We start from the raw sequence: 17,026 nt of genomic DNA, 5'->3' as shown, positions 1-17,026 counted from the left end.
CAGCTAAGTGACAGGAGCAATAAATACAGCGGACCTTCCGCACGAGGAAGGCCCCTTCTCCTCCGGACTCTGCGGCTCCCTCGGGATCCGGGCCAGAGAGACCCGGGAAGAGGGGTCCACGGCGGGGGAGGCAGGGTCGGACCCCAGAGGGAAGAGCGGAAGCCGAGCTCAGGTGGCAGAGCGAGCATTAACTCCACAGAGGGGACCCCGCAGCCACAGCGCCGCGCACCCGCTCCTCCGTCAGCTCCCACGCGGCTGGGAAGGGCGGGAGCGCGGACGCGCGGGACGACCCCGCCCCAGACCGCGGGTGCCCACAGGCCACGCCCCCGCCACGCCCCCGGCGCTTTCCCGCCCGCCGCAGGCCCCGCCCACCACCCGGTGCCCTCACCCCTCAGGAAGGCGAGGCCCCTGCGCCCGAGGGCGCCGTCGACGACCCCCAGCCCGGCCTGCAGGCCGCCGAGGGGGCTGCTGCGGACCCCGCTGAAGAAAACGGAGCTGTGGACAATGGAGGACCCGCGCCAGGGCTCCGGGACGGGACAGCGGTGCGGGGTCACGTGAGGGCCGCCTTCCGGAACCGGAGTCAGAGGAGAAGAAAGGGAAACGGGACGCGGGGCGGACCCCGCGCCGAGGGACGGGGTTCCAGGAGGACGGGCGCCGGCCCCAGGCTCAGGACGCGCTCCTCGGAGGGGGATGCGGGAGCCGCGCCCACAGCTCCCGGGAGGGCGGGAAGGGCCGGGCCCCTGGGGAGGCCGCGGGGCTGCGGAGCCCGGGCGGCAGGGGGCGCTCTCCGGGACCGCGGCCTCCTGTTTTCAACTAGTTTTATTCTTACCATTGTGTTTATTTATTCGAGAGAGAATTACAGAGAGGGGAGAGACAAGGGTCTTCCGTCCTCTCGTTCGCTCTCCAAGTGGCCACAACAAGGGGTCTCCCAGGCAGGAGCAGGGCCCAAGCCCTCGGGCCACCTTCCACGGCTTCCCCAGGCCATTAGGAGAGAGCCAGACGAAGAGGGGCAGCCAGGACGGAACCAGCGCCCACGGGGGAAGCCGGCCCTGCAGCCGGAGGCTTAGCACACCAGGGCACAGAAGAGGCTGGACCGCGGCGTCTCCGGTGCTGTGCAGAAAAACTGACTTGAAACTTACCCGTCTCCAGGAGCTAGAATCCGCTGTTTTTCTCTTAGAGAAAGGAGGCCTTGCCTCCTGCGTGCGGGCTTGTAGTTTATAACTGTGGCCGGCAGAAGTCTCTGAGGTCTAAAGTGCAGGTAAGGAAGTGAGGTGAAGGTGGCTGCAGGTCATCCCGCACTGTCTAGGGTTAGAGGCTCTGGAGCTGGCGCGGTCACACTAAGGGAGGAGCCCAGGAGTGCAGCGTGGGGCGACAGGGCGTGCACAGAAGGGCAGGGCTGTGGGGGCGCTGTGGCACCCACATGGGAGACCCAGATGAAGCTCTTGGCTCCTGATTTCAGCCTGCCCAGCCCTTGCCATTGTGGCTATTTTGGAAGTAAACAGGCCAATAGAGGGTCAATCTCTCTTTTCCTTTGCCTCTCTCTCTCTCTCTCTCTCTCTCTCTCCCCTTCCCCCTCCCCAACGTTCCAATGAATAACTAAAATAAATCCTTTAACAAAGAGAGAAAGAAAATCGATGGTAAAATCAAGAAATCAATGGCAAAGGACAAAATACCCAGCCCCACATGTGAAATACATATACATTTCTTCAGGGAGTGTTTTTCACACCTTTGTCAAACTAACTGGGATGTAGGTGCATGAATTTCTATGGATTCTCTTTAGTTCCATTGTCCTATGTGTCTATTGCTATGTTGGTACCATAGCGTTTTGGTCTCAATAGCTTTGTGGCACATCTTGAAATTTTGCATGGTGATGCCTTTAGCTTTGGCTTCATTGTGTTAAGAATACTTTCAGTATTCCGAGACTTTTGGTTTTCTTAAGAATTTTAAGATTTTTTTTCTAATTCTGTGAGGATGTCATCAGAATTTTGATGGGGACTATACTGAATCTAAATTATTTTGGCTAGTTTTGACATTTTAATAATATTAATACTTCCAAATCAAGAGCATACGAGGACATTTCATTATATTGTGTCTGCTTCGATTTCTATCATTAAATTCAATTGCTTTTAAATTTCCATTGAAGAAGTCTTTAACATCTGGTTGAACTTATCACAAGGTATTTAATTTTTTTTAGCTGTTGAGAATTGGATAGCACTTATAAAATCTCATCAAGATGGTTGTGAGTATACAATAAGGCCATTGATTTTGGAATTCACGAACTGTGTAGCTAATAAAGAATTAATAATCCAGAACAGCCAGCGCCGCGGCTCACTAGGCTAATCCTCCACCTTGTGGAGCCCGCACACCGAGTTCTAGTCCCGGTCGGGGTGCCAGATTCTGTCCCGGTTGCCCCTTTTCCAGGCCAGCTCTCTGCTGTGGCCAGGGAGTGCAGTGGAGGATGGCCCAGGTCCTTGGGCCCTGCACCCCATGGGAGACCAGGAGAAGCACCTGCCATAGGATCAGCGCGGTGCGCCGGCCGCAGCGCACCAGCCGCGGCGGCCATTGGAGGGTGACCCAACGGCAAAAAGAAAGACCTTTCTCTCTGTCTCTCTCTCACTGTCCACTCTGCCTGTCAAAAAAAAATAATAATAATAATCCAGAACATATAAGGAATAAAAGAACTTCACCTGTCAGGTAGATGCCTCACATCAGAAGTTTGGAATTTACCTGGTTCATGAAAGTGAGATGTAAGTGAGGTGTTGAAGGCATTTGTTAAGTGTGGATGCTTTCTATGATTCCCTCCATCTGTGGACTCTGACATTAAACAAACTGCTTATCTGCCCCCAGAGTGCAGGGGACATAGGGTGACAGTGACAGTGGCTCTAATTCAGCAAGGGTAGAAATGGAGGCCACAAGGAAGTCATGCATCCAAAAGTTTTCAAGTTGAGATGGGCAAATCCAACAGGACTTCCTGGGATAGGTTTCAGGGCCGAGGACTAATCCTCTGAGACATGGGCCTTGCCTCTGGGTCTCAGCCTGCGATACTGCCATCTTCATTTGAGCCAGTAATCGTCCTTTCTTCTCACACTCCTCTGATGTTTGCCTTCTTCCTGATGTCAGCAGCTGTCTCTTGGTTGTTTTGCACATACACCTTACCTGAGTCAGTCTGCCAATGCCGCGTGCTTGGCTTTGACCACTTTCTACCAGAGGCTGTTCTCACAATCTCAGGCACCTCTGGAAAATCTTTATTGACCTGATTTGCATAGTTCATGGTGGTTTTTAAATTTTTTTATCTTTGACACTAGCAGAACAGCCTAGTAGAAAAGCTAAGTCTACAGGGGCCCAGAAGGAATCTCTACTCTCCCTGGCTCCAGGACAAAAAAACAATAGCATGGATCTTCATACAGAAATGACCTCCATGAGGTCTGACACTCTCCAGCATTGCAGCAGAGGAGAAAGCCTGAGGGAGAATTCCGGAGGTGAAGGCCCCACAGGACAGGCAGGGCTGTGTTAAATACCTGTTAAACTTGAGTGTTATCTCTCACATTCTATCACCCAGTGATTGAAAACAGAGAATAAATAATGGGAGAAAAGAATTGTGAGAAAAGATGTGTCCAAGGAAGGACCTTCTTACTTTTGTTTGTTTTTTGCAGCAGAAATACCAGTGCTTTATGCAAAGTTCACAAAACCCAGCCTTGCATTCCTGGAAGACAAGAGTCAAGCCTGGGACAGGGAAGCTGGAGGTCAAAGCTCATGGGGTGGCCCTACTACGATCAGGTGCTGTGGTGCTGAGACAACCTCTTAGTCTGCATGGACCTCATGTTCATCATCAGTGAGGTAAAGTGTGTATTGTTCCTCTCTGAGGTCCTCCTGCTCAGGTTCCTCTGAGTCCCTGGGGAACCACACCATGCCCTGGAAACTGAGGCTGAGACATGACCTAGTCCCTCCTCTGTGTCTCCTGCAGGTCTGGAGCTGAAACCACATCCTGAGATCCCAGAACTGAAGGTGCGGATGAAGGAAGAGGAGCAGCTCTCTGGGACATGAGAATGACCCAGAGAATGACAAGGTAATGTTAGGGTGAAACCAAGTGTGGGTGAGATGAAGGACACATTGTGTCAGAAACCTCAGGGGATACTCAGAAAGGCCTACTCCACTGTCCCCCTCCTGTCCAAATCACAGAACTGAGAAATTGGCAAAGGTGCCCATGTGGGATGCCAGCACCACATACGGTGGCCCCACCTGCTATGCCACAGCACTGACCCCAATTTGATACTCTTAATATTTAAGAATTCTGTTAGTTATCTCCTTATAATTATCACAAGTAAATATATGAAAAAACAGCTTCTCAGCTGAGATTCAGCATGCATGAAATATATTCACAGATTTGAGGTTCTTGATTAAAATTCTTTGAATATTATTGATTTAAAATTAATGAAATGAATATAGCAGATAATATTGTATCCCAGAGTAAGATGGAATATAGAGCTATCAAAAAGATTTATTGTATCAAATATCAGCTCTTTTTCAAAGATAAAAATCAAACATGAATAAAGAAACATAGTTAAAACTATAAAGTTCTGGAGAAGATTCTGTAGATTGGAAAGATTGGATTCAATCATAGAGAAGCTGCACCCTCCACTGAGGAGCTGTGGTTCTACTTCCCCCTGCACAGGGCACCCCTGAGAGCCTGGTGCACCTGCTTGTTGCGCAGGGTGTAGATGACAGGGTTCAGCACCAGGGTCAGCACCGTGTTCACCAGAGCAGCCTGTCTGTTGAAGTCCACCCTGCTCGTCTGCTTTGGCTTCACATAGATGAAAAAGACAGCTGCCGTACATGAGAGAGAGGACGATGAGGTGAGACGAGCAGGTGGAGAAAGCTTTCTGTCTAATGGGAGCTACACAATGGTGACTATGATGTTGCCATATGCGATGATGGTCACAGTGAGTGACATCATAATGATACATAAAGCAAGGAAGAAGGCATATATTTCAACAGGTATGGTGTCAGAGCAGGAGACGTGAATTAAGGCACCAAAGTCGCAGAAGAAGTGAGGGATGAGGTCGGAGCCACAGAAGGACAACTGGGAAACCTTGAGAACCAGAGCAGTGATGAAGAGGAAGGACACTGTGCAGCAGCAGGAAACCAGAAGCAAACATACCCACAGGTTCATGATGGCCGGGTAGTGTAGAGGCTTGCAAATGGCCAGGTATCGATCCAAGGAAATCACAGCCAGGAGGAAGAAAATTGTTGACCCAAGGAATAAGAAAGAAAAGGCTTGTGTGAGACATGCAGTAAAGTGAATTCTTTGCTGTCCTAAAAGAAAGATGGACAGCAGCTTAGGAATCACTGTGCTAATAAAACAGCATTCGTAGAAGGAGAAACTGCTGATCAAAATATACATGGGTGGGTGGAGGCGCTGGTCAGCCCAGGTGACGGTGATGATAAGCGTGTTTCCTGTGATGGAGGCCAGGTATGCCAGCAGGTGCACCAGGAAGAGGACTTTCCCAAGGCGCTGGAGAGCAGGGAACCCCTGCAGGGTGAACTCCTGGACAGTTGTCTGGTTCCTCACCTCCATCAATATCTGCATCCCTCTTTGATCTGTTGGGCAGAAAATACTCTCATTGATAAATAGCTTAATTGATGACCACCATTTCAAAAGCTGTTTGCAGTTACTATTCTCAATGGGGAGTAACTTTCTTTTTTTTTTTTTTTTTTTTTTTTTTTGGACAGGCAGAGTGGACAGTGAGAGAGAGAGACAGAGAGAAAGGTCTTCCTTTGCTGTTGGTTCACCCTCCAATGGCCGCCACAGCTGGTGCGCTGCACTGATCCGAAGGCAGGAGCCAGGTGCTTCTCCTGGTCTCCCATGCGGGTGCAGGGCCCAAGCACTTGGGCCATCCTCCACTGCACTCCCTGGCCACAGCAGAGAGCTGGCCTGGAAGAGGGGCAACTGGGACAGACTCCGGCGCCCCGACCGGAACTAGAACCTGGTGTGCCAGCGCCACAAGGCGGAAGATTAGCCTACTGAGCCGCGGCGCCGGCCAGTAACTTTCTGTTTTTAAAATATTTTTATTATAGGAAGCATACATTTAGTTTATTGGTCAGGACACCCATTTCCCTTATCAGGGTGTCTTGGATCTATTCTGGCTGAAACTCCTGACTCCAGCCTCCCATGCTAATGCAGACACTGAGAGGCAGAGAGGATGGCTCACTTATTTGGGGTCATGCCCTTGACATGGTGTGTTTTTGGCATTTGGGTGGTAAACCAGAGGCTGATATTTCTCTCTCTCTGTTTCTGCCTCTCTCTCTCTTTTCTCTCTCTCCATCTGTGTGTCTGTATGTGTGCATGTGTTTCTCTCTATTTGTCTCTCAAATAAATAAGGAAAAATTAGCTAAAAATTGTTGTATAAATCATTAGGTATTTTTCCTTTTGTTAAATTGTAAACAAAAAATTGAAGGTTAATTTTTTGCATTTGTTTTTGAGAATTGCTTTTTATGTGTGAGCTCATTTTTCTAATAAACAACCTATTTGAATACTATTCCATAAGGAAAACAAAGCAGCATGAAAATTATTTTTGTAGGCAACATTAACAACTAATAGCAATGAAGGCTGTCAAACCTCAGGGGATGTTCTGGCATGGGTCACTATGGTAGTTCCTACATTTCAGGAATGGCATGATCCCCTGGAGTGGCCCTGCACACAGATTTCACCCATCTGACACGACATTGGGAAGCTTGAAAAAGCCATGCTCCCATTATCATGTTCTAACCCAGTTATTTACATGAAGTCCATGTAGCCTGAGTTCTGTGCCCAAAACTCTAGCGCAAGCAGGAAAACTCACTATTGTAGTTTGTCTTCACTTTCCACTCCACAGACATAAGAGAAATCATGTCTAAAGAAGGTGGAGGAGGAATGGTTCCATGGACTGCATTGTTCAAGCATACAAGCAAATGCAAAGTGGGTGATACACTAATTCTAACTCTATCAGTTTAGGAGAATGCAAGTGTCTCCTGCTGTTGGTCATCCATTACCCCCTCAACGTGGCTTTATCCTGGAACATTATTGTTGTATGCGGAAGTTCTGCTGTGGTTGGATGCACATTGCAACTACTAGAAGAGCAATAACTCTAGTTTCTTTAAATGCCACCCCTAGATGGAAATCAGATGAGGAAGTATGTGCTCTTTGGTGAAGAGGTCTCTATACCTGCTGGAACTCAGTGCTGTAGTGAGTAAGTCATCATAAGAAATTGCATTAATTCTTCAACTTGGCTAAATAAGTTGCTTTAGCTATGAGTCATCCACAATCCTAGCCTGAACACAATCACTCTGTGGTTTCAATATTAGACCCATTAGCTTGCAAATTATTCCCTTGTTCAAGTGCTCACCAAGAAATAACTCACAGGAAACAGTGCTTCTGCAATCTTGTGCTTCTTTTTCCTTCCAACAAACCAGGGTCTTTTCCCAAAGCCACTGGGAAGGAAAAAGAAAGAACACCCAGTTAGGATATCTTTGCATTATCAAAAAGCCAGTTGGCATCTTGTGTCCTAACTCAGTAGGAAATTACTAGTAAGGCTGATTATTTCCAAGGAAAACAGAGATTTCCAGACCTTAGAGGATGAACAGTTGTAGTTTCCCTTTGGCTAACTTGCTGGTAAAGCCTACTTCACTACAGAATGCAGCATGCCCACATCCGCCCGAGCAAACGCAGGTGAGCTGCTGCAAGCTCCTTAGCACGCGGTGGCCCACTCTAACAGACGTGACGGCAGAGTCCACCTTGAAAACCAACAGCACTGCTTGTGCATCGCCCCAAAAAGACCCAGGAAAACAGACAAGAAGGGCCTAATTTCTGGGCCACTCTCCCAGACCGGCCTCTCTCCACCTGTCTGAGTTAGTGAGGTCATCACAGTGGAAAAAGAAAACACATTTAAATGCCCTTATCTCAGGGGTGTTTGCCACCACCACTGAGGATACACAGGGTCCCAAAGGACAAACCCTTGGACATTCAGATTTCATTAGAGGAGCGAAAATGAGGCAGGGACTACAATCACAGCAGAGTCTTGGGGGTATTTAATTGTTCATTGTTGGAAATGGGAAAGTTCAGCAGAAATATACTCTAGTTACCATTTCTCTGCCATCATTCTCCATAATCTACGTGGTTCCCAATAAAAGACTTCAGAGGGGCTGGCGCCAGGGTTCACTAGGTTAATCCTCCGCCTGCAGCACCAGCATCCTATATGGGCACCAGGTTCTAGTCCCAGTTGCTCCTCTTCCAGTCCAGCTCTCTGCTGTGGCCCAAGGAGGGCAGTGGAGGATGGCCCAAGTGCTTGGGCCCGTGTACCCACATGGGAGACCAGGAAGAAGCACCTGGCTCCTGGCTCCTGGCTTTGGGTTGGCACAGCGCTGGCAGTGACCGCCATTTGGGGAGTGAACCAATGGAAGGAAGACCTTTCTTTCTTTCTCTCTCTCTCTCTCTCTCACTCTCTCTCACTGTCTATACTCTACCTGTCAAATAAATAAATAACAAAAAAGACTTCAGAGATGGATTTGGCAAGATGACCCCAAGGTGATATCATCTCAAATTATGTATTTCAAGAGACATAGGGATAAACCACATAAATATTTTTACAATTACTTTTTTTCAATGTTTTCTGCATGATTTTAACCTCACTTTTTTAAAAAAAAACTATACTTATTATTTGGGGGATTTTTCAATTTCATGCTCATCAACAACTTATTGGCTCCACTAAGTATAGAGTTCAACAAATAAAGAGCAAGAAGACCATGGCTCTTAAGGCCAGGAGGCATGGGCTATACACAATGGACAAAGGCAAAGACATCCAACTTCACTGCTATGAAGTTTAAAAGATACAAAATCATTAAAATTATACTAGCACATGTCAGAAATGTATTGCTTTTCTTTTTGTAAGTTTTTATTTATATAAATGGAACAGCTATCATGTATTTCAATGCACAGTTTTAAGAGCATAATGAAACTTCCAACCCTTCCTACCTCCTTTGCTCCTACCCTCCTTTCTCCTTCTTTTAATTTTTACAAGACACAATTTCAATTTACTTTATAACCACAAGCCTAACCCTACACTAAATAAAAAATTTGACATGTACCAAGTAGGAAAACCACTGTTTGTCAAGAAGTATAGACAGTGGCTCTAAACAGTGATCAAATCTCAAAATGTCAATTTTGCTCATATACATTGCTTTTTTGTACTCTATGATTTCCTTTAGTTGTTGTATACACTTGACAAAATCAAAATAGTCATTGTTTTAAATACTTGTCAAATTGGTAGGGACTATACACTGTTATAATTTTTCTTTATTGACATATAATTTACATACTGTAAAATGCACAAATATAACTGTAGAGATCAATAATTTTCTGCATATATAAACAGCCATGAGACATTGCTGAAATCAACTTATAAAATATTCCCTTTTCAGCACAAATTTCCTTGTGCTCTTCATAGTCAATAGCCCACACTACGAAAAACATTTTTTTTGTTTCTATCATCAGAAACTACTTATGTCTTTTTTAAAAATTAGCTTTTATTGAGCCAACTTTTTGGCATAGCAGGTAAAGTCATTGCCTTCAACGCCAGCATCCCATATGAGCACCGGTTCATGTTCTGGCTGCTCCATTTCTGATGCAACTCCCTGCTATTGTGCCTGGGGAATCAGCAAAGGATGGCCCAAGTGCTTGGACCCCTGCACCATGTGAGAGACAAGGATGAAGCTCCTGGCTTTGGTGTGGCTCAGCCCCAATCATTGTGACCATCTGGGGGTGAACCAGCAAATTAAAGATCTCTCTCTCTCTCTCGCTCTCTCTCTCTCATTCTTTCAAATAAGCCATAAATATTTTTTGATATTTTATGTATTTATTTGACAGAGTTATAGATAGAGAGAGGGAAAGACAGAGAGAAAGGTCGTCTATCTGCTAGTTCATTTCGCAAATGGCCTCAATGGCTAGAGCCAAGCAGATCCAAAGTCAGGAGCCAGGAGCTTCTTCTAGGTCTCACACATGGGTGGAGGAGCCCAAGCACTTGAGCTATATTCCACTACTTTCCCAGGCCACAAGCAGAGAGCTGGCTGGGAAGAAGAGCAGCCGGGACACAAATTGGTACCCATAAAGGATGCCAGTGCTGCCGGCGGAGGCCCAACATACCAGGCCACAGTGCTGGCCCCAACAAATAAATCTTTAAAACAAATTAGTTTTTACTTCCTTGAGAGACAGAGAGAGGTTGAATTTTGTATACTGATCAAGTGTTCAATGGAACCCAGGCACTCTGATGTGGGAAGTAGAGTCTTATGTCCTTGGCTAAACTCAAACTCTCCACCAGTATTGAATGGAACACAGCTTTTGAATGGAACATGTTGCTTACCTGGCTTTTTTTTCCTACAGATTTCTGAGACTCATCTCTGCTCTCTTGTATTGCTTGATGGTTCTTTTATACTTCCTAGCAGCAGCACTGCATACATAGAATGTAAGTCGCCCCTCTTCCATTGGTAGTCATCTGTGATCTCTTTGATTCAATAATATAATTAAAGCTGCTATACACAATTTCTTTTGTTGCAAAAGACAAGGTTTCATTTTTTTTACTGCTTAGTAGTATTCCAAAGTATATATATACCACATTTTTGTTATCCAATCATGGGTTCATGGACATCTGGGCTTACTGCATATCTGCATATCTTGGCTATATTGAATTGAGCTACAATAAATAAGGGTACAGAAAAATCATTTTTTTGAAAGATTTATTTATTTATTTGAAAGTCAGAGTTGCACAGAAAGATGAGAGGCAGAGAAAGAGAGAGTGGCCTTCTGTCCACTGGTTCATTCCCCAAATGTCCACAACAGCCAGAGCTGTGTGGATCCGAAGCCAGGAGCCAGGAGATTCTTCCAGGTCTCCCACGTGGGTGCAGGGGCCCAAGGACTTGGGCCATCTTCTACTGCTTTCCCAGGCCACAGCAGAGAGCTGGATCAGAAATGGAGCAGCCAGGACTTGAACTGGCACCCATATGGGATGGTGGCGCTTCAGGCCAGGGTGTTAACCCAATGCGCCACAGTGATGGCCCCCAGAAAACTCTGATACACTGCTTTCATTTCATTTTGGACAGTTCCCAGGAGTAAGATGGCTGGCTGGGTCATAGGTAGGTCTTTTCAGATTCTGGAGGAATCTCCACACTGTCTTCCATTATGGCTGTACTAGTTTACATTCCCACCAACAGTGTATTTAGGGTATTTTTTCCCTACATCTTCCCAGATTTGTTGTGTTTTGGTTTTGGATGATAGCCATTCTAAGTGAGATGAAACCTGATTGTGGTTTTGATTTGCATTTCTCTGTTGGCTAGTAATCCTGAGCACTTTTTCACATGTCTGTTGGCCCTTTGAATGACAACTTTCGAAAGATGCCTGTTGGGGTGGCTCTGTGGTGTGGCAGGCAAAGCTGCTGCCTGCAGTGCCAGCATCCCATATGGGTGCTGGTTCATGTCCCAACTGTTCCTCTTCCAATCCAGTTCTTCGCGATATCCTGGGAAAGTAGTAGAAGTATGTCCAAGTCCTTGAGCCCCTGCACCCATGTTGGAGACCCGGAGGAAGCTCCTGGCTCCTGGCTTCAGATCTGCTTCAGGTCAACAGCTCTGGCTGTTGTGGCCATTTGGGGAGTGAACCAGCAGATGGAAGACATCTCTCTCTCTCTCTCTCTCTCTCTCTCTCTCTCTCCCCCTCCCTCTCTTCCTCTCTCCTTCTCTCCCTCTATTCCTCTCTCCCTCTCTCTGCCTCTCCTTCTCTTTCTGTGTAACTCTTTCAAATAAATAAATATATCTTAAAAAAATAGATTCCTGCTTAAGTCCTATGCCCATTTCTTAACTGGATAATTTCTTTTGTTGTTGTTTAGTTTCTTGGGCTCATTGTAGATTCCAGATATTAATCCTTTATCAGTTGCACAGTTTGCAGATATTTTCTCCTGTTCTGTCTGTTGCCGCTTCACTTTGTGGAGTGTTTCCTTTGCACTGCAGAAGCTCTTAGCTTGAAGTAATCCCATTTACATGATTTTGCTTGTATTGCCTGTGCTTCCAAGAAGGCTTTGCCTATGCCAATCTCGTGCAAAGCTTCCCCAAAGTTTTTCTCTAATAATTGATGGTCTCAAGTCATGGGTTTAGATCCTTGGTTCATTTAGAGTTGACTTTTTCATAAGATGTCAGGTCGGGGTCTTGTTTGGTCTTCCTGCCTGCAGAGGTCCAATTTCACCAGCACCACTTGTTGAAGAGACTGTCTCTTTGGGGATTGGTTTTAGCTCCTTTGTCAAAGGTTGTAGATGCATACATTGGTTTCTGAGATTTCTATTCTGTTGCGTTGGTCTACATGTCTATTTTTGTGCCAGTATCAGGCCGTTTTGATTATAACTGCCGTCTAGTATGTCTTCAAATCACAGATTTGAGGAGTTTTCACTTATACCTTTTTAAATAATATTTCTGTCCCTTTCCCTTTCTCATATTTTTCTTTACCATGTATAAATGTTCTTTAACATGTATAATACATGTTACTAACATGTATAATACATGTCACTAACATGTATAATACATTTACTAATGCTGTAAAATTGCACATCAGCTGTTCTTCATTCCTATTGGGATTTTTTTTCTTTTTCTCCTCTGATTGCCTGTTTTCAAATGAACTGTTTTCCCAGTTCATACATTTTCTTTACTGTGATCTATTCCACTGTTGATATTCTCTGCTGCAGTTTTTCATTTTACTTATAGTGCTTTTCAATGACAGTATTTCTATATGTTTTATGATTTCAATTTCTCTGGTTAAATTTACTTTTGGGATAATCTTATGTTTTCCTGATATCAGTAAATGATTCTCTGTATTTCGTTTAAATTCCCAGAGCATATTAATCAATTATTTTGAATTCAATAACAGCTAGTTTGTAAACGTCCCTCTCTTTGGGGTCACCAGCTGGGAAATTATATTCTTTGGGTGGTGAAGTTTCTCCTCCCTTTGTGCCTTACAGGGACGTTGATACATTCGGAGGAGCAGGTGCCTCTTCCTGTCCTACATACTGGTCATGGTGGAAAAATCTGCTAAGATACAGGGGAAAGCCCCACTCAGGGTGTAGTGCAGCAGGGCTGGCACTGGTCAGGGCGCAGCACCCAGTTGCTAAGCAGCTCTATGAGTTCATGTCAATGTTGAGCAAAAATGCATGGGTCTTCAGGGACCAACACTGCGCCTGTCCTGAGTGCCTTTGAGAGTTGTGAGGTCTGGAGTCCCACTGCCTGCAAGGGTCCTGGCAGTGTTTCTGCTTTGCAGACCTCACTCAGCAATGGCACTGGTGTCTGATGAGTGGCACTCTTAGAGGAGCCACAGGGCTGAGCTATGTAACATGGGCACAGCTGAAGAAACCACATCTCTCTCTGAGGTTCAAGGACATAATGGTTCCGATGCCTAGGGCACACGTACTCACACTTTCAATTTAGCAGTGGTCTGAGTTGATAGAGCATCCTGTGAAGCAGCCAGGGAGGAGGGATGCGACCTCGAGAGTGTGCAGAGCTACAGTGGCTCAGGAGGCAGGGCCATCCAAATCTCTTTGTATCTGAGCCAGCAGCTCAAGCTAGTAGCACACAGACAAACCTTGGATCCAGAGCCCAGGGAAATCCTACCCTCCATGGTGGAGGCTCTGGTGTTTGAGGTATGGGTGCAAGTTTGGAGTCAGGACCAGTGAAGGTACTAGCTGTCAGTGTCAGCTGAGCTGCACTCTGAAGTGTGGGAACACGTAGGGAGTCTAGGATTTGGGGCCATGATGTGAAGTATCTCTCTATGACCATGGCTCCCACGTATTGGTGTGGCACGATGCTGTTTAGCCACAGAATTGGAATATAAGTGTGAGCATTAGTGGAGAATCAAAGACTCAGGGTCAGGGACATATGCGGGTTGGAAGTGGTAGCTTAGGCGCCAGAGTGATACAGCGGTGACTGCTTCTTGATGGGCATTGTCCGTGGCAACACTTCCTGCTCTGGATCTCCCATCAGGAATGACTGTTGGTTTCCTCCATGCGTAGGATGCCAGTGTCTTGTGCAGGGCAGCGCCCCAGTGGTTCCTGCCAGGTGACTGCTACTTACACCCTCAATCTTCTCTCTGTGTTCTCGGCCATCTCGTGGCACCTCTGACAGGCAGTCTTACCAGAGGTCCTTCCGGGTGGAGATTCTCCATTCCCTCTGTGTTGCTGCACATTCTTCCAGGGTCCTTGGGCAATATTGGTTTTTGATCCCTGTCTACTTTTTAGAAAGGAAACTTGGGAAAGGCAAGGACCAATTTTTTTTTTTCTACTCTGCCATCTTGATCAGGAATGATCTTGGTATTCACGAGAAAAAGTTCAGCAGAACATACAAATTTTGGAATGTTTGTGTTATTATTCAAGTATATGTACATATAAAATTAATCATTTTACTTGTACAATTCATTGATATGTGTACATTTAGAGGTTATGTAATCACCATTTCCATCTAATTCCAAAATATTTTCATCACTCCTGTAGGAAGTTCCATATACATTAAAGCATTTTCACCCCATCTCCTCTCCTCCACTTATTCCTATGCAAGTTTATACCCAAAATAATGGAAATAACAACTCATACAAAGACAAATCCACAAATATTCACAGCAGAGCTACTCACAAGAGAAAGAGCTGGAAACAATTAAAAAAAGATGTGTCTGTGTTTTTTAAAATACAGTATGATAACCATGTTTGTCCATGCTTTGAATCAATTTGATATTCTTAAAATATATGAAATATTTAAATTAGTTCCTTACAAATATTCAAGAGGATACATGAAACCACAGCAGCCCATCATTGACATTGCAAATGCATCAAAAACATTTATGTATTAGATACTCTTCCTTAAAATTTTAAGTCTTATTAATTCAAATGTAATGAAAATAAAGGAAGATATTTTATCTCAATGCAAGGAAGATTATTCAAGCTTTCAGAATGGAAAAATAGAGCAATGATTCTATTATTAAAATAAAAATGAAAACCTGAATAAACTAACATATTTATAAATTTAAACATGTTTAGAAGATTATGCACATTGAAGGGAGATTCTATACAGACAGTGAGAAGCTGCACCCTCCACTGAGGAGCTGTGGTTCTACTTCCCCCTGCACAGGGCACCCCTGAGAGCTTGGTGCACCTGCTGGTTGCGCAGGGTGTAGATGACAGGGTTCAGCACTGGGGTCAGCACCGTGTTCACCAGAGCAGCCTGTCTGTTGAAGTCCACCCTGCTCGTCTGCTTTGGCTTCACATAGATGAAAAGACAGCTGCCGTACATGAGAGAGAGGACGATGAGGTGAGACGAGCAGGTGGAGAAAGCTTTCTGCCGCTCCCTGGCTGACGGGAGCCTCACGATGGTGACCACGATGTTGCTGTATGCAATGATGGTTACAAGGAGGGATGTAAAAAGAATCAAAAAAGCAATATTGAAGAACAGCATTTCAACAGACCTGGTATCAGAACAGGAGAGCTTAGCCAAGGGCCCAAAATCACAGAAGAAGTGGGGGATGACATTGGGGCCACAGAAGGACAACTGGGAAAGATGGACAACTGGGACCACCATGAAGAGGAATCCCAAAGTGAAGCAGGCAGTGACCAGCAGGGAGCACACCCTGGGGCTCATGATGCTGGAGTAACGCAGAGGTCTGCAAATGGCCAGGTACCGATCCAGAGACAGCACTCCCATAAGGAAGAAAACAGTTGACCCCAGGGAAAGAAAGACAAAAGCTTGCGTGAAGCAGGCAGCAAAGGAAATGGCTTGCCTCCCTGACAGGAAGATGGCCAGCAGTTTAGGAATCACCGTGGTTATGAAGCAGCATTCCACAAAGGAGAAAGTGCTGAGGAAGAAGTACATGGGTGTGTGGAGGCGATGGTCAGCCCAGGTGATGGTGATGATGAGCGTGTTTCCCATGATGGAGGCCAGGTACGCCAGCAGGTGCACCAGGAACAGTATTTTCCCCAGGTGCTGGACAGCAGGGAAGCCCTCCAGGATGAACTCCTGCACTGCTGTCCTGTTCCCCGGATCCCACATCACCAGGTCTTCCATTGCTTCATCAACTCTGTCTGAGCTTCTTGCAGTGTATGACTGAAGAAAGAGAACTCATTTCATTTAACATAAAATATCATAGGCAATTGGCTTTTTTAAGTGGTGCTACTTATTTTTTATTTAACGACTATTTATTTATTTATCCCTCTGTAAGGGAGAGAGAAAGAGAGGTCGCCAGTCTGCTGACTGATTCCCCAAATGTGCAACACATCTGGTGCTGACCCAGGCTGAAGCCAGGAGCTACAAGCTTTATCCAGGTCACCCTAGTGGGTGTCTGGGACCCGACTACTCGAGCCAGCACCCACTGCCTCCAAGGGTCAGCATTAGCACATGGCTGAAACTGAGAGTTAAGCTGGAACTCAAACTGGAATCCAGGAATGCCAGTACCAAGCACCATGAGCACTAGGCAAATGATGCTCATCACACGTTATTTTAAAGCGTTCTGTGTTATATGTAGCTTTTGCCCACTTCTAAATGAAAGTCAGTGATTTTATCTATGACTACAATGAGAGTAGCCTGAAATTCTTAGATAAATAAAATTGGAACTACCAGTCTTCATAAAGAATAATGCCATTTTAAGAGCATTAGTCATTTCCTATTCAGTCTATTGCCAATCAGAAAAGCCATCTTTCTCTTAGCCCTGTATCTGATCGTGCCGTGTAATACCACTAAGAAGGCACTCACATTGTGCAGCTACAAGGTCTATTACAAAAGGAAAACTGACTTCCAAACAAGAACTTCTGGTCATGGAATTCTGTAATCCCACCCAAAATTCCTTCGTCATGTCTTGGGATTCATTTCCGAATTTGGGGACACAATATCGTTGGTGAAAAACTGACCTGCACTGCAGCTCCTTGAAGTGAGTTCTATTAGAAGCCTCACGACAGCACTGACTGGAATGGTGGAGACTCAGCCCAGCC

At 45.6% G+C, this 17,026-nt stretch overlaps 1 protein-coding gene, 2 long non-coding RNA genes and 1 pseudogene across 19 annotated transcripts in view; 2 read left to right on the top strand and 2 right to left on the bottom strand.

Moving 5' to 3' along the window:
• Window positions 1-17,026, top strand: part of LOC103351327 (uncharacterized) — a 555,796-nt gene that overhangs the window by 165,118 nt on the left and 373,652 nt on the right. The gene's annotated exons all lie outside the window — the stretch shown is intronic.
• LOC127484186 (uncharacterized) overlaps window positions 364-17,026 on the top strand; it is a 34,154-nt gene continuing 17,491 nt past the window's right edge. The window contains exons 1-4 of one of the 2 annotated variants that reach the window (XR_007910989.2): window positions 364-3,837; window positions 3,965-4,066; window positions 7,151-7,226; window positions 10,412-10,814. This is a non-coding gene — a long non-coding RNA (uncharacterized lncRNA). Of the gene's footprint in view, window positions 3,838-3,964; window positions 4,067-7,150; window positions 7,227-10,411; window positions 10,815-17,026 lie in introns of those variants that run through there. The other variant, XR_007910990.2, reaches the window with a different exon arrangement.
• On the bottom strand, window positions 4,491-5,587 carry LOC138845422 (olfactory receptor 6C75-like; annotated as a pseudogene).
• LOC100344000 (olfactory receptor 6C74-like) lies at window positions 15,104-16,811 on the bottom strand. The gene has a single exon (XM_008269876.4). It carries the CDS (start codon window positions 16,104-16,106, stop codon window positions 15,159-15,161), a length of 948 nt encoding a protein of 315 aa, XP_008268098.3. The 5' UTR covers window positions 16,107-16,811; the 3' UTR covers window positions 15,104-15,158.

This window comes from Oryctolagus cuniculus, chromosome 15 (assembly GCF_964237555.1).
Source record: "Oryctolagus cuniculus chromosome 15, mOryCun1.1, whole genome shotgun sequence".
NCBI lineage: Eukaryota > Metazoa > Chordata > Mammalia > Lagomorpha > Leporidae > Oryctolagus > Oryctolagus cuniculus.
The sequence above is the reverse complement of the archived record's forward strand: the minus strand, read 5'-3'. Positions and strand labels throughout refer to the sequence as shown.